Consider the following 19,685-nt stretch of genomic DNA (forward strand, 5'->3'; position numbering starts at 1 on the left):
TCAACAATAATCACTATCTCATCTTCGTCGCCCATTTTAAACACCCAACATGGCAGACAATAGCAATAGCCACAACAGTTCGAACACATTCCGACTTCTCGATTTACCTCCCGAACTTCAACTGAACGTCTACGAAAAGTTCTACGAGGGCCCGTACACATTGAAGGCTCAGCGAGCGTTGGGAGGAGGCATATCCTGGCTCGGCTCGCCTCCTCTAGCGCTATTGTTGACGAGTCGAGACGTCTACCAGAGAGCACTACCATGTTACCGCAACGGATTCACATGTCTTGATCTACGGGAGCTCAACAGAGCCCGTGCTAAGAAGTGGTTTGGTCGAGGCAACAAAGAGTGGATTCTGTCAGTCGCCAAAGAGATCTCATTCGATTTACTGTCTCAAAAGGACTATCTTTACATTCTCAGGCTTCCCTTTACAAGGATCCAAAAGTTGACTTTTTGGAGACTGTTGGGTGTTAGTACCCCGGGTGGGGAAGAAGAGCAGCAGGAGTACGGGCGCAGCCTCCTTCAAGACGCAAAACTCATTAATGAGGAACTGGAATGGGTAGAAGAGTCAGTTGTCAAAATATTTCATACCTTGTCGGCGTCGACTCAGCCTCTTACGTTTGAGCTTAAGGTCATCTGGTGTGTGTATGTTGCGCCGGACTGCCACTATACGGAGATTGTGACGACGGTATGTTGCCAGGTTGCTACCACGTCAAGACTCATTACCCAACTAATCAGTCCTGCTTGACTAGTGCGCCTGCCGCGAGGCTACCATTGTCGACCAGAAGATAAGTGATACCAGAATGGTTGCCAATAGGGAAATTATGATACTTGGTCCACATTGCAATTGGCGGCGCCACTTCTACGATGTTGTACATGAAGTCAAACAGCTGAGACAGCATGAGAGGAGAGATGATCTGCCTGAACTGTCGCGCGGCCGGACACTACGTGACGTACTGTTATCAGGTGGTACTAATCCCCTGGTCTACGATTATTGTCTCTGAAATGTCGAAAGATGTGCTTGCAAGTCAAGCGGAGAGATTTATGTATGAAGGTCGAAGCTGAGGAAGAAATGCTGTAGCGTGCAGCTTGTTGCTTGCCGTCTCCTCTTGCGTCTTTGATAGTGTTGAGGGGATGTGAGGGTCAGAAGCCACGATCTTGGGTTTGGGTGAAGCTCCAACGTGATTGAAGCTCACTAGCGTTGTTAGCGTGCCAAGCGGAGTCGTCCTACGGACGACTTCGAGCTGCGAGATCTCCAAAGTTCGGGAGCAGCTCATCTCACACCAGAAAAGTACTTGCCCTTCAATTGATCAAACTACCATTGTAACATTGCTTGAATCATCCCCTCTCATTCACTCACATAATCTTCCTTCAAGATGTCGTTCGCCAGACAGATGTTTGGCCAGGTGCAGCGCCGAGCTTTCTCGGTATCTACCAGACAGGTGAACAGAGACATACCATCAGGACTCGGTAATCATACTGACAATGTGATAGAACTCCAAGGTAGCAGTGCTCGGTGCTGCTGGTGGCATTGGTCAACCACTGTCTCTGTTGATGAAGTTGAACCCTCGTGTAACCAACCTCGCGCTCTACGACATCCGACTTGGACCAGGTCCGTTGGTCCGCAGCCTCTACTATCCAACCCGATTGCTAAGAAAGAACAGGTGTCGCAGCTGATATCTCGCACATTAACACAAAGTCTGTCGTCAAGGGATATGACCCAACACCATCAGGACTTAGGGAGTGCTTGAGCGGTGCTGAGATTGTCCTCATCCCAGCTGGTGTGCCCCGAAAGCCCGGCATGACCCGTGATGGTAAGGAGGAATAAATCTATCAAGAGAAGGCGCTGACATATCAGATCTCTTCAACACAAACGCTAGCATTGTCCGAGACCTTGCTAAGGCCGTTGCCGACGCAGCTCCCAATGCCAACATCTTGGTCATCTCCAACCCTGTATGTGGTTCCATAACTGCAGGAGATCAGACATTAACAAATGCTAGGTGAACTCGACCGTCCCTATCTGCGCCGAAATCCTCAAGAGCAAGGGTGTCTACAACCCAAAGAGACTCTTTGGTGTCACCACTCTCGATGTAGTCCGAGCCTCGCGATTCGTCTCCGAGATCAAGGGTACCGATCCAGCCAACGAGAACATCACCGTGGTTGGTGGTCACTCCGGTGTCACCATCGTTCCTCTTATCTCCCAATCTGGCCACACCGACATCACAGGCGAGAAGCTCGACACCTTGGTAAACCGAATCCAGTTCGGTGGTGACGAGGTTGTCAAGGCCAAGGATGGTGCCGGCTCAGCTACCCTTTCCATGGCTATGGCTGGTGCTCGATTCGCTGAGAGCTTGCTCCGAGCTGCCCAGGGAGAGTCGAACGTCGTCGAGCCAACATTCGTTGACAGCCCTCTCTACAAGAGCAAGGGTGTTGACTTCTTCGCTTCCAAGGTTACCCTCGGTGCAGATGGTGTCCAGGAGATCCACGATGTCGGCAAGCTGAACGCACATGAGGAGAAGCTATTGGATGCCTGCTTGTCTGACTTGAAGAAGAACATCGAGAAGGGTGTCAAGTTCGTTGCTGAGAACCCATAAGTTTACTGAAAGAACATGTGTATAAAATGGGTGATAGAGCGAGCGATGTTTATTGACAATGCCTTGCTTTGAGTCATGTTTCCGATACATCAAGCCAGCGAGCAGGAATTCCAATTTTCTATCTGTCTAGACTCCATTGTCTCAATTCTCACGAGCTGTATTTGCGCGCAAACCTGATCACTGTCTGCTCAATGTTCCTCCATACTGACCAATCGCAGGGACTCCGGAAAACATGTTCTATTACGTTCTGTTCCACCACTGAGATGACTTAGAGTCCCTGACACTGAAGCTCACATGTCTCACCCAGCAACAAAGCACTTATTGTTGGCTAGCCGATACGATGAACTGGACCTTCTTCCTCGCTGAGACCCAATGAAGCACGAATGGCTGTGCTCGCAGCAAGGCAGCTACAGACATCATGTATATCTCCTGCTTCACCATGCCCAAGAAGTGCAACTTCGAATGACGAAAATCAGCACTCATGATGGTTGACGAAACGACATACGGCTGGTACATGGCGCTGGCGCTAGTATTGGTCGCAATTCTTCTCAGACTCTCTCATACTCAAGATGATCACCCTGTTCCGAGACCGACGTCTTGATTCAACTCGACCGAGGCCGAATCCTTTCAAGATGTTCGCCGCAGTCCAAATCTAGCTCCAACACTCGGCCCAACGCAGTATGAATCAATCCAAACTGTCCGTCGCCAAGCTGGACAAGTGCCAGCATCAACTCCAGTCCAGCCTCCCCGTGCAGCTGACCCTCCACAATCCGCCGACCAATGCTACTCCTGCCAAGAAGACCTCAACACCCCCAACACCAACCCAATCCACCTCCCCTGCAACCACGCCTACTGCCCCGAATGCTTCGAACACCTCTTCCGCTCAGGTCTAACCTCCATCAGCTCCTTCCCACCATCCTGCTGCAACCAACCAATCGACTTCAACACCCACAAATCCCATCTGTCAGATGAACTCATCCGACAGTACTTAACCATGCTCGAAACCAAGCTCACTAACACCGAGATCCCCTGCGCAACGCCAGCATGCAAGCACAAAACCAAGCACTACCACATCTTCGACGAGTGGGGTATATGTCCTGGATGTCTATCCTCAACATGCGGCCGCTGCCATCAACTTCAAGATGCGCACCAGATACAGTCTATCAACTCACAGCGCACATGTCCACCACCCGAAATTGAAGATGAGACGCTACTGAGACTGGCGAGCCAGAGGGGCTGGCGGGCGTGTCCGCATTGCGGCCATATGGTTTAGAGGAGGGAGGGATGCAACGATATGCGGTGTCTGTGTGGGAGGAAGTTCTGTTATACGTGTGGTGCGACGTATGAGTCGAGGAGGACGTGTAAGTGTCAGATGAATTTCGAGCCGCATCATCGGGATGAGGAGGATGAGGGGGTCGGGAGGGGACGGGATAATGCAACTCGGTGGGATTCATTTGAGCGAACGTCTACTACGAGGGCGCTTCGACTTGAGCCGCGACGGGGTGAGCGGGTTGAGAGGATCCGAGAACAAGCGCCTCGACCGAAGCCATTTGCTCCCAGACCTACCACGACAGCTGTTGAAGCGACCCCACAAGCACGAGCTGAGGCCCAACCCTCACCCACAACCTTATACTGGAATCGCCTGCCCGGCGACATTTCATTTGCCCCAACCGAAGATCCAGACTCAGACATCGAGATCGAGCCCATTCCCATCTCCACCGAGTCCAACACAGCGTCCCTGACCTATCCGCCAGCCCCCGAAGAGCGACGATCCTCCCCAGGACCAGAGTTCCCACATACACAACAAGCATTCGACTGTCCACATACCGTTCTGACTGGTGTTGTGGCGCCGCGGTGCCATGGGTGTCTCCGGCCTCAGCAGAAGATGAGGCGTTGTTTGTTCTGTAGGGCTGTGATGTGTTTGGGTTGTCTTGAGGTTGCGCAGACGGGGTTTTGGGAGGGGAGTGGGAGTGATGAGGAGGATGAGGGGATTTGATGTAATGTAGGTGATGGTTTGGTGGCGGGTATAGGGCCGCTGGTCGGTTGGTGTAGAGATAGATACGGAAAAGAGTGCCTGAGAAAGATGGTCTTGTGTATGGTTGGGATGGCTAACTGATGGTCTCAGGCGTATATTATTTCGTACAGTGTCAACCATTGACCATGCTCCCACGTTGATCAAGGCATGAGTTTTGCAGTTCTTGGCCCAGTATGTATCGCGCTGGTTACATGGCGTGAGTTTGATTCATCGTGCCATCTTGCTTACTACCATAACGAGCTCTGCTGTCAGAGGTCAGGCTATTGGGTATGTCGAATTGAGACTATCCCTTTCGCGGGAGCAGCTCCACGGCACGACCGCCTGGAGTTGAAGTGAAGCCAAGCTTCTTCCTCTTCATCCTCATGTACACAGCATAGGGGATCCAGAGGTTACAGGGGCGACGAGTAATGAGTTGTACAAATATCGCATCGCAACTCTTTCACTGTCGTCGATGCTTTGAGGAGTATGAACCACCTGTGAGGCAAAACTTGTGGTAAGACCATAATGGATGGAAGGCTCGATTGCGACCGAGCTCGGCTGCCCTACTGTGTATATACACCACGATCTCTGCGATGAAGAACTGATCCATGACTACTGCCCACCCATCTGCGCGGCGACATCCCGTCTCTCCTTTGCATACTTTCTCGCGGGCACACCACGCTCGTACATCAAATCAAGCTCAGCATAAGTAGCGTCCTTGGTCTCAGGCAGACGGAAGAAGGCCCACGTCAGACACAGCGCGGTGGCGCCAGCCCAGAAGAAACCAGCCTTTGCTCTGCGAATTAGTCAGCACGGTCAATTTTCAAAGCGAACAGCAGCAATGTATGCACTCACCCCCAATTCCAAGCAGTCGGATTCAACATATACGGCGTAATGACCCCCGTCCAAATACACGTCAAATTATACGCATTCCTCGCCAGAACAGTAGTCTTATGCCTCAGCCGCGAAGACGAAGCCTCAGGCACAATGACATACGTCAAAGGCCCAATACTACTATCATACACGAAAGTATACACGAGTAACATAGCGCCAATAGCCCATGAAATCCTCGAGTTGCTCTGGTCACCCAAGCTGACGCAGCCCACAATCATCAGGATCACGAAGGCACTGGCCAGGCCGGTGAGGAAGATAGATCGTCGGCCAAAGGCGTTGATCAGTGGCCAGGACAGCAGTGTCCCCACGAATGCGAGCGCGTACAGACCCAGGCCCATGTAGAATGCGTTGGTCGAGCTCATGCCAGCCTGCTCGAAGAAGACGATGGCGTAGGTCTGCAGGACGGGCCCGCACATTTGCTGTGTGACCCATGCTCCCACGGCGATCTCGGTTCTCCGGAGATTGGTACCTTTGAAGCACTCTAGGTAGCCTGCGCCGTTGGTCAAGCGTCTTTCGATGGCGTTTGTGTGGGCTAGTAAGGCGACGGTCTCGTGTGGAGTGGGCATGTCGATGTTGGCTTTGTTCGTCTGGAGTCGCTGGACGGCGCGCACGGCGTCTTCCATGCGGTCGTGCGAGGCGAGCCATGTGGGTGATTCGGGGCAGAAGATGCATACGAGAATGATTGGGAGGGGCCAGATCCATTGGATGGCGTAGGGGATGCGCCAGCCCCAGGGGTCGGTGCGGGTGTTGACGCCGACGAGGACGCCGCTGGCGATGAATTGGCCGATGACCCAGCATAGGTTGACTGTGGGGGGTTAGCGGATTGTATGACGTGTCGGGGCTGTTGACTGTGACTTGCCGTACGATGTCAGGTATCCGCGTAGGTTGAGTGGCAGCACTTCCGATGCATAGACGGTCGTGACTGTCTGGTAGACTCCCCATGGTATACCACAGAGTATCTGTCCGATGAGCTGCAAGGTTAGGGTGTTGCCAAAGAAAGAGATGAAGATCTGCTGTGCATTAGCCTCTGTTGACTCCGATTTCACCATCAGTGTAATACACACAAATGCAATCATCATCATGGTCGCACCGCCCATGACTTTCTTGTTGCCATACCAGCCGACCAAGTACCCTGTAGCTTGGAGCCCTAGGATCTCACCGATGTATGCGCCATTGGTAATGGCACTTTGCCAAGGTGCAGTGATGGATGGTGCGCCATCGACTACTTGGTTCCCAAAGGTGTTGTTGAAGGATGGGAAGCCAAGGTATGAGCCGATCTGCTCCAGTCAGCATGACGCCACTTCGTCGGCAGGTCTTCGGTGGGTTACCAGCAAGGTGTCGTATCCTTCCATGATCACAGCCGACGACAGCAGAATACTCCACATGATGGCTTTGGGATACGCCTTGAGAGCTTGTCGCAGCGTCAAGTTGTGTTCTTTGGCCGTAGCATTCTGAGCACCGACGAATTCGACCTGCTTTTCGTGCGTGTGCTTGTCATCGTCGTAGCCATATGACCCTGACTTCTCCATCTCGCTCTTTGCATAATCCGCCATGACTATCGTAACAAATCTGGGTCACTGATGGTAGCACCAACGATACAGAAGGCAGGCCCGGTCACAATGGGACAAACAAGCAATAAGAAGCATCTGCTTGGAACGCCACTAGCCACCACTGTCGATCCGATTCGGAGAACTCCTCGCACATCTGGGGTTAAAGTTGAGAATCTGGGGATAGAGTTGCGCTTTCATTGGAGAGATTTGAGACCCAGCCGCTCGGGTCATCGCATGCATGACGGCGAACGTTATTGCTGCCGCCATCCGCTCTCACTGCGTTGAAACAGCTGAACTCGGGATCGGTGATTGTCTTCGCTTGAAAAACAGCGACATCTTCGAAGAGAGCGATAGTCGGAAAGCGAGCGGTGTTTGACTGGCAATATCATAGCCTATGGAGCCTATCAGACAGTGTTACCAATGGCGGGTGTTATAGTTATCTAAGGCCCTTAACGAGGTCCAGTGACGCATTGCGTCTGTGCCTATGGTCAATCTGCGCGAACTTTGTCCATCACTAGGCTGGGCTGGGCGTAAGCTGAGGAATACCGACCGCGTTCGAGTAGATAGGTTGTCAGAGGGATGATGCCAGCAGTCCGGCCCATACGCCACCGCGGGCAGTAGATATACCACAGACGAATTCGAGACAAGTAGACAGCTGGGGCATCCGAGCACTCCTTGCACTTTCGAGAGTTGCTGTAGCGAACACCTGCAATTGTTGTCATCGAACCATAAGTGGCACAGGCACGCAGGCTACATTCATTCTTCTTCGACATCGATCATACTGAAGCGCAGCGCCAGCGTAAGCTCACGGAACACTCCGAATCGCATCGTATGTCCAGAATACGCCGTAGTTGCGGTAATATGTATAGTAGTCCTACAATTCAAGCAGAAAAGGTGGATTTGTACTTGGCAGCGGCTACGGTGGTCCCTTAAGTACCTTCAGCAGAACGAGAATGCACCAGAGGTTGCCTTAGCAAACCCTACTTGATCAGCTCCTCTGCCAATTTGAAGCTTGAAACCGCCAAATTGCCATGAGACTTACCACTGTCCCTCTCAGAGTATAGATACAAATCACCAAGTGGCGGTGCTGAGAGGCAAACAGTATAATCGAAGTCATCCGTCTTACCTTGAACGATACATTTTCATTAGTGAGCAAGATGCCACTAGCAACAACCGCATGAACATCGATCAGGTCTACCCAAGGTCTACCATTACTCGAGCAGTTTGACTATCATGACAGGTGGTATACAACCTCGGGCCGCGAAGGAGTCGATGCGATCGGATGGCAAGAATGAATTACGACACCATAATGATCCGATGAAGACGGCTGCTGGAAAATGCTGTTGGTAGGAAACGCTATATATATTACTGGCCATGGCCAAGGCACGTAGCACTGCCATGTACCAGGTAATCCTGGCGGTGGCAGGCACTGCGTGTGGTAAGCCAAACAGGAATCTCAGGTAGTGGCCGTCAGCCTTGTCGCATTGCATTTCTGACTTCACTCATTACAATCCAGTTGTTTCACAACAGCCGAAGGAGGTCAAGCCCAGCAATGGAATGCAAGACAAAGAGTCTGCGTTGGCATACGACAATAGTGCATTGTCACGCCGTGCACTTTGTGTTTGCGAACTTTCAGCACTCATGTCACTCTGTTCGAGCCGCATGCTGACCATCATGGTCAAAATCGGGATCTTTCCAGCTTAACTTCTTCTCCCATGCGCAACACTCAAAGACGAGTCAACATCCCATCCACATCATTGACAAAAAGTGCTATCCTTCAATTACTTACGATCCAGCGATAAACAGGAAGAACAATCGAACAGCACTATCCAAAATGGAGTCCTCTGTGGCTGTAGAGGCGTTCGAGGATCTACGACAAAGCGTTCTGGATGGCATTCGAGCGCTTAATGCCAGCATTGATGAATCTGCCACATTGCACCTCCTTCGTACCGGCATGAGAGACCGCGTTAAGGAAGTCCAACAAGACATGCGACCCACGGTTCGAAGGCATATCGATTCCATGACACTTGAGGACTTGAGACTCTTCGCAGATTCCGAGAGCGATTCTGACGATAACATCAATACACGACTGGGCAATTTCCATGTCGGAGACGATGAAGACTCCAGGCCTATTAAGCAATCGAGGTCCAGTCAAGTCTCTGCGGTCAGGCAGCCACTAGCTTCTACAGCCTCGAAAACACCATCTCGTCCAGAAACAAACTCCCAAAGTGACTGTGGGCCATCACCAACAAAGAAGCAACCAGAGCCGGTCTTTCAATTTCTCCCCAGCGTGTCAAGTCCAGCAACAAGACTACAGAAACGATATAGCATGCATTCCAAGACTGCTCTCAGAAAAGTGAAAGTGCCTGAGAGCCTCCATATCCGCCCACTCCCGGCGCGAGTTGAATCAGCTGCGAAGGAGCCTCTGCCCTCAACCGACACGTTGTTCCGACGCTGCCTCTCTCGAATCAGCCTCTACAGCAGGTCAGACATGAGCGACATATTCCACTGCTTGGGCACGTCAAGACAGCGCAAAGGAGATCAGCGAAACAGAACAACAGACAATTCTCCTCTGACTGCTTGGTGCCTGCTTGCAAGGCTTGATAGAAGGGACTTGGTCAGAGAGCATTCCGACAGCGCGGATGTTGTGGACGAACTCGAAGACCTCTTTCCTGAACTTTTGTCGATCTTACGCTACCCGTCCTGGGAAAAGAACGACCATATGGACATTCTCCAGATTCGCCTGAAGTGCTACGTTGAACATCCTACAGTTCTCAAATTCGGCTCTGTCACATTTCGAGCATGGCTCGATGGTATCATCAGCCTCTTGCCTGTGCAAGGCGTGTCTATGGTCGTGTCAGGGGATATCGACATCTTCTGGGGTGACTTTAAGCCGGAAGGGTACAGCAATGACCCAGTAGTCCAATGCCCGTCCTTCCCATGGGTGTCGCTCGCTGCTAATACCTCGGCATTCCTCTCCTCGAATCATAGCACGAGTTTGCTAGGCGCGACTGCGGGCCGAACTGTCCTCACACTGCACCAAGGTCTCACTCCCGACGGCAACAAAGCAATATGCCAGCTGTGCGTCTCGTGCAAAGCCTTGATAACAGAGATCGCAGCTGAGAAAACGCCTGGAGGCACGTTCTGCTGCACTCCCTGCTACAAGAGATTATTCGATATCTGCCACGCTTGTACAGAGCCGATACATAAGCAACTTGCTATCACTGTCACCTGCGGTCATAAGTACTGCACCGACTGCTTGATTCATTGCTTTCGCAGTGGCATGATCTCCATCCATGAATTTCCACCTCGATGCTGCGACAAGGAGCTACCTCTTCGCGAGTATCGCAAGATCTTACCCAACGACGTCATCACGCGATATTGTGGGCTTGTCGAAGAAAGGGAACGACGGAAGGAAATCGAGTGTGCGACCCCATCTTGCGAACGACGAACAATCAAGCCCTGCAACATTGAAGATGAGTGGGGCTTGTGCTCAAAATGCGGCGATCTTACATGCAGCAGATGCGAAAAGCTCGAAGCTGATCATGAGGACTTCGAAGCAGGAGAAGCCAGAAAGTGCCCTAGGACGGAGGATGACGAGCTCAACGACCTAGCAAAGTCCAACAATTGGAGAAACTGCCCTCGGTGCAATGCCATGGTCTCTCGCTCTGAAGGGTGCAATGACATGCGCTGCAGATGTGGTCAGAAGTTTTGCATCACTTGCGGAACAGTCTACGAAGGTCGAAGAACCTGCTCGTGTCCAATGACTTTTGAAGGAGGCAGGGCCCCAGCACCACTTCCGCCAGCCCACTTGCCTCTGCCAGAACCGAATCCGGAAGCTGTGTTGAACTGTGAACATCAACATGTGGTGAACCTGGGACCTACGGTGAATCCTATACTACGCTGCCACGGATGTCTAAATCTTCATCGAGAGGCACGGGCGTGTGTGGCTTGCCGGTCGTTGTTCTGTCACCAGTGTTTCCCTGCACGTGCAGGTCCAGCTGAGGATGTATAGGCAAGTTCATGATTAGGGGATGCAAAATGGACTGAGACAAGGTTCAAACAATGAATAGTGTTCATAATCGAGGGGTTTGGACAGGCAGATAGGGAAAATCGTCACGGGAGACGATAGTTCTGGTGCATGACGATACACAGGACTGCTTCGTAAGCTTGAGACTAGAAGGAGTGTCTTCGAGCCATGCTAAATAGTTCAAACAATTGGTAGGGACCTCATTTTGAATAGTATTGTATACACTACTTAAACATCAATTCTTGGGCGCGTGTCTATCTTGCGTACCTCCTCATAGGTTGGCACCCATTGACGTTGCATATGCGCCTTCGTGTATGTTAGTGGTGAGGCTATTAGCAGTGTCGAGGCCAGTCCTGCATTGCATCTATATACAAGAAGCGGCTGTAGCCATTCCAGTTCCCAGACGCCAAGCCACGTCGGATGCTGCCGTTAGGCGCCTTTATCTACCATAGTTCTCTCGAGCTGTTGTACCTACTGTTGTCTTCTCGAGGTGAGCGAGGACTTGGTACCTATATAGCCACTGTATTGCAATGCAGCTCAAATAACTCATTGAAGTGAGACGCACACTGTTGCATTACGCTGCCGCGTGGCCGCCCGAAGTGAGCGAGGCTTGACATTGGAGCACGGTAGCAGAGATATCAACCAATGCTTATATAGGCGAAATTCTTACATACATCGTGTACGCGAGCAGGACATGCGGTCTTGTGCTGCGCAAATGTCAGTCGAGATGAGAAGGAAGCCGCGATGACACCGAACTCATCATGCCCTTGCTTCGATTGAGCAGCAACATCGTACCTTTCCATAGGTGCTGCTGCATACGGCTCTTCTACTGTCAACATGTTTGCAGAACACGATCGACCAATATGCAGTACTCTCAAGATTGTCCATAGCGTGTCCTCGGACTACACAGTGACAAGTCGACCTTGATCTCGAATGATGTCTCTTCGTTCTCGATTTTGTTGACTGTCACGATAGCTCATTCACTTTCACTAACGAATCGAACCCACCGGAAGTGGCACTCGTGACAGGCGTACCATGATGCATCAGCTTGCATGCTTGTGCAAACTACAAAGCTCGTTATCTCAGGCTACTGAAACCTTCAGCCAAGTGAAAGTAGTGCAAGGGCACAGTGCTATGCCGCATAAAGATGTCCTCGAGGTCTTCTCAACTATATTGCAAGCACACTATTATCCTCTTCAACGATATCGAACACCAGCTGACCACCTCTTCTCACAACAACCTCCAACTCTACCACATTGCGATGGCCTCTCCGACGACTACCGACGAGGTGACCCCCAGTGTCACAGCCACAACTACTGAAGCGACCCCAGCGATACCTTCGAATACTACGTCGACCGAAAGCCAAGATGCTCCTGACAATCCCACAAGAGATACAACAAGCCAACCTGGCCGACTCGCTGGTAGTTTACCGCACAGACCACCACCAAGTCCGCAACCTAATGCACCTCATGACAATGAGGAATATACAGCAATCGATACAGACTCTGCTCTCGCGCTAGGCGTAAAGAGACGGAGGTACGAACAAGAACGCACTGGTCATCGAGCAAGCACATTCGCACCTGTCTCTGTACTGCCTTCAAGTTCTCGTGCGAACCTGATCGTTAGCAGCTGCATCAAGCAGATTAGTCTGTACTCCAGTCGTGCTGTCAAGAAGATATTCCATGAACAGCTCGGCCGCCAAGTGCAGCGCCAAGGTAATCAATACAGTACCTTGGACTACACATCAGGCGTCCTCAGCATATCGAACATTAGTCTACTTGTGTTCCTTGACAAGTCAGCACTTGCCAAACATTTCTGGGATAGCGCAGCTGTCGCACAGGAGCTACAGCAAGTCTACCCTGGTCTACTCCGCATACGGCGATTTCCTGGATGGGACAGCTCTCAAGACGACATCCTGCAGATATGTATCAGAACTATTCCACGCCTCCCTGGAGTGGGAGAGCATGGTATCAGCAGGTTTCAGTGGGAGATTTGGCACATTGCTAAACAGCAGCTTCAGCAGGGCATACACGCAACCGTTTCGGGGGACGTGGACGTATTCTGGGACGGTCTCAGACCTGAAGGCTACACGACTGGCACAGTCCAAGTCGAGCCTGGTTTCTCAGCTTCTTGGTTCACAGACAACAGTCACACAGTGGAGGAAAGCACTCATGTCCGATTGCTTGCGACAGCATCACGAATTGCGCCATCAAGGCTCACAGTAGTCCTTAACGGGAAAGCTGAGAAGGCCGAACTATGCGTCGTATGCAAGAGCAAAGTACTAGTGGCTTCGACCATACGTACCCCAGGTGACACGTACTGCTGTCCTCCTTGTCATGCACGCTTATTCGAGAAGTGCCACATCTGCACCGAGTTCACGCACATACCGAGACTCAACCTGGTCCCTTGCGGCCACAAACTTTGCACCGAATGTTTGGTTCACGCATTTCACAGCGGGACAAGCGATATGCATAGCTTTCCTCCTCAGTGCTGCACACAAGCGTTGGTGCCTCACACGTATCGCAAGATAATACCACGAGACGTCTTGATCCGTTATTCTGAGCTGCTTCAGAAATACGCCGAACAACGTGATATCAGCTGTGCTACCTCATCCTGCAACAACGCGATCAAAGAGTACTCCATCAGTGACCAATGGGGTCTGTGTGGACTATGCTTGAACTTCACATGCAGCCTCTGCGGTCATGCCGAGAGTGATCACAAAAGCACGGCCGAACCACGACTTTGCCCCAAGACCAAGGCAGACGAGCAAGTGGTCGAGCTCGCAAAGACCAGTGGTTGGCAGGAATGCCCAAAGTGCAAGAATATGGTCGAGCGAATCGACGGTTGCAATTCGATGACATGTAGGTGCGGTCAAGGCTTCTGCTATACATGTGGCCAACCGTTCGAAGTCGAGCGATCGTGCGGTTGTCCTGTTCAGTATGAGGGCGGTGATGACGACGACGGAACCGGACTCTGGGTCGATCTGGCTGAGGGCCTAGTACGACTTGAAAGACAGGCTGAGACGGGCAACAGATCGGCAGTAACTCGTTTGCGAGGTCTGCGCCACATGGCCACGAGTCGAAGAATGGAAATCACCGAAAGCGCAAGTTTGTCAGATTGGGCGATCAATAGCATTGGTCGCTTCGAAGCGGGTGATGAGGCCGATCTGCAACGTCTCAGTGAAGCTCTTGACGAATTGGCGAACCATTTGCTATGGATGGAGGAATGGACTGACCCCGAGTGCGAGCATTTACACATACACATGGTAGATGGGGGGCGGTGTCAAGGCTGCCTGAGCGAGATGCCACTGCTTGCGCAGTGTGGCGCTTGCCACATCAGCATGTGCCTTTCGTGTTGCGTGAACTTACGCTTCCGGAGTGTGGCACGGGCTTCTTCCCCGGGCAGCGGTGCGATTGATGGTATGGGCTAGAGGGCTGAAGTGACAAAGGCTCAGAGACATATTAGCTTCGGTCGATCATGTGACATATTCGCATAGTGAACATTTGGTGAGGTGGACAGTATACTGCAACGTACAGGTTGCAGCTGGAAAATTGAATTATTAGCATAGTCAATCCGACGTTGTGCCATACCTGTGCATAGACACATTCCGGTAAATTGATAGATCCTTATATTAGATGGTTCAAGAGGGTCTACCCTCTATCATTCATATTGCACAACTCACACACACTGCTTCCTTTCGCTTTATGCAAATTACTACACCTCACCAATCCACATCCCTCCTGCCCAACAACCTCATCGAAGCGTCTCCTCTGCCTGACCGCATACTCCGCCCCTCCATTCCTCTGCTTCAACCTCAAGATCCAGTCCACACTACTCATCTCGCCCCTAAACATGCCACTCTCCAGCCTCCTCTTACCCCTTTCCCTCCCAGATCCGCCAGACACCTGCCCACTTGAACAAGGACTAGGATCAAACTCCACACACCTCAACCCAAACACCACATTCACACCCCTCTCCTCCGCACTCTCAAGCAGCGTCCTCATCTTCACAGTCCGCCAATGATCTCTATACGGCGCCCCAGTATACAAGAAGTGCTGCCATGTCAGCATGCTCAGGTCGACTGTCACCCAGTGTGGGTAGATCGTACTGCCGGGCCTAAGTGTTGACCTCCCGCTGCTGACGAAGAGCGCAGGACTGATCGTCATGCGCGAGCCATCGGTCACTGGACTTCGGAGGGTGAGACGGCGGGTTTCTTCTGCTGATGTCTCAGTTGGAGCGGAGCGGGGAGGTGTGAAGGATGCTTTCTCGGCGCGTTCTCTGGCGAACTCGACGTGTTCCTCGATTGTGCCGCTGTAGCGCTGGACGTGTTTGCTTGCTAGATGGATTGTTCGCAGGCCTGGTAGGGATTTCAGAATTTTGATGAGGTCAGCGGGCTGACAGACAATCTCGTCGAGTTTATCGCTGAAGTCGATTGTGCGGAGGTGTTGCTTCACTATATTTGCAAAGGTGCGTCCTGACGAGGAGAGTCCTAGGGTTACGGAAGGGAGCGTAGCTGCCGAGGAGAGCTTTTGGAGAGAGATGAAATCTGTGTGGTCGACCAGTAGGACCTTGGCGTGGTGGAGGAGACATGTTAGTATTAGTGTGTGGTCGAGCTTTGTGAGTTTGCTGTGGAAGAGTTGGCGGAGGGTGGGGTGGGCGTCTGATTCGAAGAGGAGGGGTGGGTTTGAGAGGTCGGTGTGGGGTCTGTTCCAGCCTATTTTGCGTTGGGGGCGGAAGGAGTGGATGTTTGAGGTTGTGAGGACGTGTTCGTAGATCTTGAGGCGGAGCTCAACGGGCAGAGAGAGGAGTGTTGTGGGCATGTTGATGGCTTTCGGCACACTTTGCGCTTTGGCAAAAGGGCTCTTGGTCGGCGGGGTTGCTCATGGGTTCGTGGTGAAGATGTGGCTTTTTGGCTGGTTCTGCTTAACGGTTTCGAAGAGTTGGCGGGGGTTGGGTATGAGTGCTTGAGCTATATCAAAACAACGAGAATTTTGCGATACAATCCAGGTACAGCAGCAAGATGTGTCGAGACACGAATGGAAAAAGGTACCCGAGGTTTGTCTGAGGGTCGTGAGCTCGAGAAGGATCGTTTAGCTTCAGGCACAATATGCAAGGCTCACAAGCCTAGAAGACGCGCCGAGGCTGAAACAAAGCTAATCCCAACCTAGTACTCGACAACGAGTTTCAAGTTCTCGGCTCGCTGCCTCTTTTAATGATCCTGCTATCATGAAGATCACCTCCAGAAAGGCATATTTATCTCTCATGATTGCTCGCCAGTTGTGGTCTAGGATCACGCAGCCTCGATCTTTGCCCAAATCCAGCAGGCCTCAAACTGAACTCAACGCCGCTCCGCTTCCTACGAGTGTGGGGTTCCTGGGTATTGTGAGGTGACCTTGTTCTCATACTACACCTGGGCCAAGGCGTCTCCAGTCCTGCGGTTCCCTCACTCCTCGAAAGCATGCAGCATATTCTTTCTGTGGAACCGTGACGTTCGTACCACTGCCTCAACAAGATCTAGGTATTATCACAATGATATCGAAGATGTTTTCCGTAGTGGCACGCCAGGCCGCTCTGAACTTCGTATGATGTTGCCATTGTTGCAACGGTCGAGGGGCCTGCTCCCGCATAGGGACCGTCGCGGGGGACATTGCCTAGTCTGCAACGAAAGATACAGCATGCATAAGTCGCATTGGACGCGCGTCACCCTGTTCCCGCAGCACATAGCCACAAGTCTAGTGGTCAAGAGCCGTGGTAGCCGTGGTCAAAATAGTTATGTTCGGCAAGCGTGAGCCATTCTTCTAGCACAGTCTGTTGCCGACTGGAATCGCAGTGAATGGACATCATCTGATGATGTGACTGGCATGAGGATTGCTCGAACATCTGACAATCATGGCATGCAATCTGTCTACCCAGCATTGCGGTTCGACGCTGCTGAGCAATTTCAGTATAGCTCCAGACACAAGAGAAGCAGAACACATCTCTTGAAAGAACAGTGTGATAAGAAATCATTCTGCCTCATACCTTGGCGGCCTCTCATCGATCTCATGACGATATCCGAAATCTGTTGGTGCTTGTTGGTATGAAGGCAGGGCTTCTCCTGCTGGGTCTTGCAAAACGTCGCTCGGTGATGATGAAGGACCTGCTGCAGCAGAAGCCTCCTCGGCAGCCTCTTCTTGCTTCGTCTTCTTCGATCGTAGTGTCTTGAACACGCCTCGCATGCCCTCTTTGCTATCTTTCGTCGTGATCGATTCATCTTCAGACTCTTCTTTATCATCGTCCTTGTCATTATCGTCCTCGGCCTCCGCCTTACTCGCGTCTGCGTGACCCAGGACAGCTTCAAGGTCCTTGGCTTCTGGTGGCAACACCTTCACGCGGATCTTGTCATTGTTTGACACAGTAACCTTCTCCCCAGCCACGTCGAGCTCAAGCCTCCACTGAAGTGTATACTCGCGCGAGATGACGTAGGAATTGAAAGTCGGCACGAGCGGCTTCTCAGTCTGCAAGCCCAGTCTCGCGCTGACTAGAGCGGCCGCAAGACCAGGCAGCTTCGCAAGGTCCACGCTATGAGCAAGAACAGCTTCTGTCACTGCTTCTTCACCGTCTGTGTCAAGAAAGGGCATACTCCTATCCTGTGAGCGTCTCATGTCGATGCTATGATTAGCCGGCTGCCGATCGAGTAGTTTGACATCATATCTCACTTTACCGTGATCTGAAAAGGGACACTTGAATCGAAAATATGTTGAGATACCCACAATCAGGGTTACATTGAGGATCCGCACATCGGGATATCTGTCGATTGGAATTGTTGTAAGCGCATCATCCGTGACTGACCTTGCGCTTACCATCATCGAGATGCCTCGTGCGTCAAGGACATGTATGTTGCTCGGTGTTGATACCGTGATGTCAAAGGTGAATGCAGGTAGACTGTCGGGGCTAAACACTGCTCTCGTCTTGTCCTTGATGGTATTGGAGAAAGTGAAGGTTTTGCTAGGTACCCCTTTGTCCCGATCCCACGTCGATAGCTTCGAGGATCTGATGGTGCGTCGCAATACCTGGCTTTGGAACGTGGGTAACTTCGAGGGCGTGCGCTCTAGGCTCGTCTTCTCGGTAAGCTGATCTGGCAGTGTGAAGTGTGTGGCAAGCGGCAACGTGAATGTGTTTGATTCGGGCTTGACGACATCCCTCACCATGATTGGCAGGATCGCTCTCCTCGAAGAAGGCGGCAGTACCATGCTTGCACCAGAAGCTTCCTTGATATTCACTTTGATCACGTACTCGATGAAGATGTGCCACCTACACTCGAAGTCAGTCAATCGTCTAGATTGTCCTTCTGAGCTTTCCGTACCGGTATCCGAACCCCCATTTCCTCATGTTAAAAGTTGGCGGCATCGAGTGGTTTGGAATGTAGTCGTCCGTAGATAGGAAGTGATCTAGCTCTTTCCATTGGTGCTTTGACTGACGGACAACGGCGGCATCTGGACATGCAGGTATCTCCGCAACGAACGGCCACGAGAACGACCCGGGCTTGTGGGTGTGATAGCCCTCATAGAGTAACTGTTGTTCCGAAAACAGTGGTGCTCTGCCGCGCCAGTTGCTCTCACCTTGACCATGGCTGTATACGAAGAAGACTTAGGGCCACGTCAGCCACTAAGTTGAACATTACGACGGCAAGCTTACCTTTCACTCGACCATAGAACTCGAGTGAGACTGATCCTATTGCAAAGTCCTGCGCCGTGTTAAGCGTCACATTGCCAGATATCGAGCTTCCTGGAGTGTAGAACTTGCGGGGTTCCGAGATGTCGATGGACAAACCAGAAGATGACTTCTCCTTTGCTCGAGGCATGCTGCTGAGATCGGGATGAATATACTAGCCTTGCTCACCGGTAGTCGATCGCAGCATGAGTATTTGTCCTAGGTTACGGTACGCCAAAAGCTCATGGCGAGTATTGTGGTATGATGGCACAAACACGTTCCAACAAAAGCGGGAGTATCGGTGCAAAGGCTTTATCTCAATGAACGGGCAGAAGTACTTCGTGGTTCGTGTTTGCTGTGATACCGCTTTTCATCAAAGGCTGTCGCAAGGTTGAACATTACCGGCTGCGTCCCCACCACAAGTTCTACGATCGTTCTGGAAGCTTGCCTTTTAGAGCATACGAACTCTGCCTTGCAGTCAGGGAAGGTTCATTGGATTGGTCACCGCCTCGAAGCAGAGCCTTGATGGGCGAAATCGATGGTGCCTAGTGAAGAGACAGCCGAAAGTAGGAATACGAATACGCTGACAGCTTGGCGTCAAGATTGTTGACCGATTTCGAGCACGTGCATCGGAACATCGCGATCTTGCAACGAGATGCCAGTCTTTCAAAGATGCTAGCGGGAAAACGAAAGCTGTATAAAAATCTTCAGTACTGAGGATACACCAAGGTTCAGTTTAGGAACACGAACACTTAAGATACGTCGCGATCCGTTGTAGTATCAAGGCGAGTCAGGTGCCAAGTTTAGCGGCCGGACATGCCCACTGGGTAGCTACGCGATCGCAGAAGCCCTGGAGTCTGAGCGAGATTGAGTTTGATGCGGCAAGCCCTTGCCGTGAATAAATTGCGGGT

The 19,685-nt window shown here is 51.6% G+C and overlaps 8 protein-coding genes across 8 annotated transcripts; 5 read left to right on the forward strand and 3 right to left on the reverse strand.

Moving 5' to 3' along the window:
- Positions 1 to 49: 49 nt before the first annotated feature.
- MDH1 (Malate dehydrogenase, cytoplasmic) lies at positions 50 to 2,594 on the forward strand (the record flags this gene model as incomplete). Its single annotated transcript, XM_064873918.1, has 5 exons — positions 50 to 688; positions 1,495 to 1,612; positions 1,665 to 1,814; positions 1,859 to 1,953; positions 2,001 to 2,594. 5 exons carry the CDS (start codon positions 50 to 52, stop codon positions 2,592 to 2,594), a joined length of 1,596 nt encoding a protein of 531 aa, XP_064729640.1.
- Positions 2,595 to 3,274: 680 nt separating this feature from the next.
- Positions 3,275 to 3,487, forward strand: PMZ80_005499 (uncharacterized protein; the record flags this gene model as incomplete). Its single annotated transcript, XM_064873919.1, has 1 exon — positions 3,275 to 3,487. One exon carries the CDS (start codon positions 3,275 to 3,277, stop codon positions 3,485 to 3,487), a length of 213 nt encoding a protein of 70 aa, XP_064729641.1.
- Positions 3,488 to 3,888: 401 nt separating this feature from the next.
- On the forward strand, positions 3,889 to 4,590 carry PMZ80_005500 (uncharacterized protein; the record flags this gene model as incomplete). Its single annotated transcript, XM_064873920.1, has 1 exon — positions 3,889 to 4,590. The coding sequence occupies one exon, from the start codon at positions 3,889 to 3,891 to the stop codon at positions 4,588 to 4,590; it is 702 nt and encodes a 233-aa protein (XP_064729642.1).
- Positions 4,591 to 5,220: 630 nt separating this feature from the next.
- On the reverse strand, positions 5,221 to 7,055 carry PMZ80_005501 (uncharacterized protein; the record flags this gene model as incomplete). The annotated part of the gene is made up of 4 exons (XM_064873921.1): positions 5,221 to 5,404; positions 5,464 to 6,307; positions 6,362 to 6,779; positions 6,831 to 7,055. 4 exons carry the CDS (start codon positions 7,053 to 7,055, stop codon positions 5,221 to 5,223), a joined length of 1,671 nt encoding a protein of 556 aa, XP_064729643.1.
- A 1,831-nt stretch (positions 7,056 to 8,886) lies between these two features.
- Positions 8,887 to 10,666, forward strand: PMZ80_005502 (uncharacterized protein; the record flags this gene model as incomplete). Its single annotated transcript, XM_064873922.1, has 2 exons — positions 8,887 to 10,133; positions 10,381 to 10,666. 2 exons carry the CDS (start codon positions 8,887 to 8,889, stop codon positions 10,664 to 10,666), a joined length of 1,533 nt encoding a protein of 510 aa, XP_064729644.1.
- A 1,563-nt stretch (positions 10,667 to 12,229) lies between these two features.
- On the forward strand, positions 12,230 to 14,512 carry PMZ80_005503 (uncharacterized protein; the record flags this gene model as incomplete). The annotated part of the gene is made up of 1 exon (XM_064873923.1): positions 12,230 to 14,512. One exon carries the CDS (start codon positions 12,230 to 12,232, stop codon positions 14,510 to 14,512), a length of 2,283 nt encoding a protein of 760 aa, XP_064729645.1.
- A 220-nt stretch (positions 14,513 to 14,732) lies between these two features.
- On the reverse strand, positions 14,733 to 15,902 carry PMZ80_005504 (uncharacterized protein; the record flags this gene model as incomplete). The annotated part of the gene is made up of 1 exon (XM_064873924.1): positions 14,733 to 15,902. One exon carries the CDS (start codon positions 15,900 to 15,902, stop codon positions 14,733 to 14,735), a length of 1,170 nt encoding a protein of 389 aa, XP_064729646.1.
- Positions 15,903 to 17,087: 1,185 nt separating this feature from the next.
- On the reverse strand, positions 17,088 to 18,925 carry PMZ80_005505 (uncharacterized protein; the record flags this gene model as incomplete). The annotated part of the gene is made up of 3 exons (XM_064873925.1): positions 17,088 to 18,375; positions 18,428 to 18,710; positions 18,760 to 18,925. 3 exons carry the CDS (start codon positions 18,923 to 18,925, stop codon positions 17,088 to 17,090), a joined length of 1,737 nt encoding a protein of 578 aa, XP_064729647.1.
- Positions 18,926 to 19,685: the final 760 nt, after the last annotated feature.

This window comes from Knufia obscura, assembly GCF_036327395.1.
Source record: "Knufia obscura strain CCFEE 5817 isolate CBS 148926 chromosome Unknown scaffold_6, whole genome shotgun sequence".
In the NCBI taxonomy this organism is placed as follows: Eukaryota; Fungi; Ascomycota; class Eurotiomycetes; order Chaetothyriales; family Trichomeriaceae; genus Knufia; species Knufia obscura.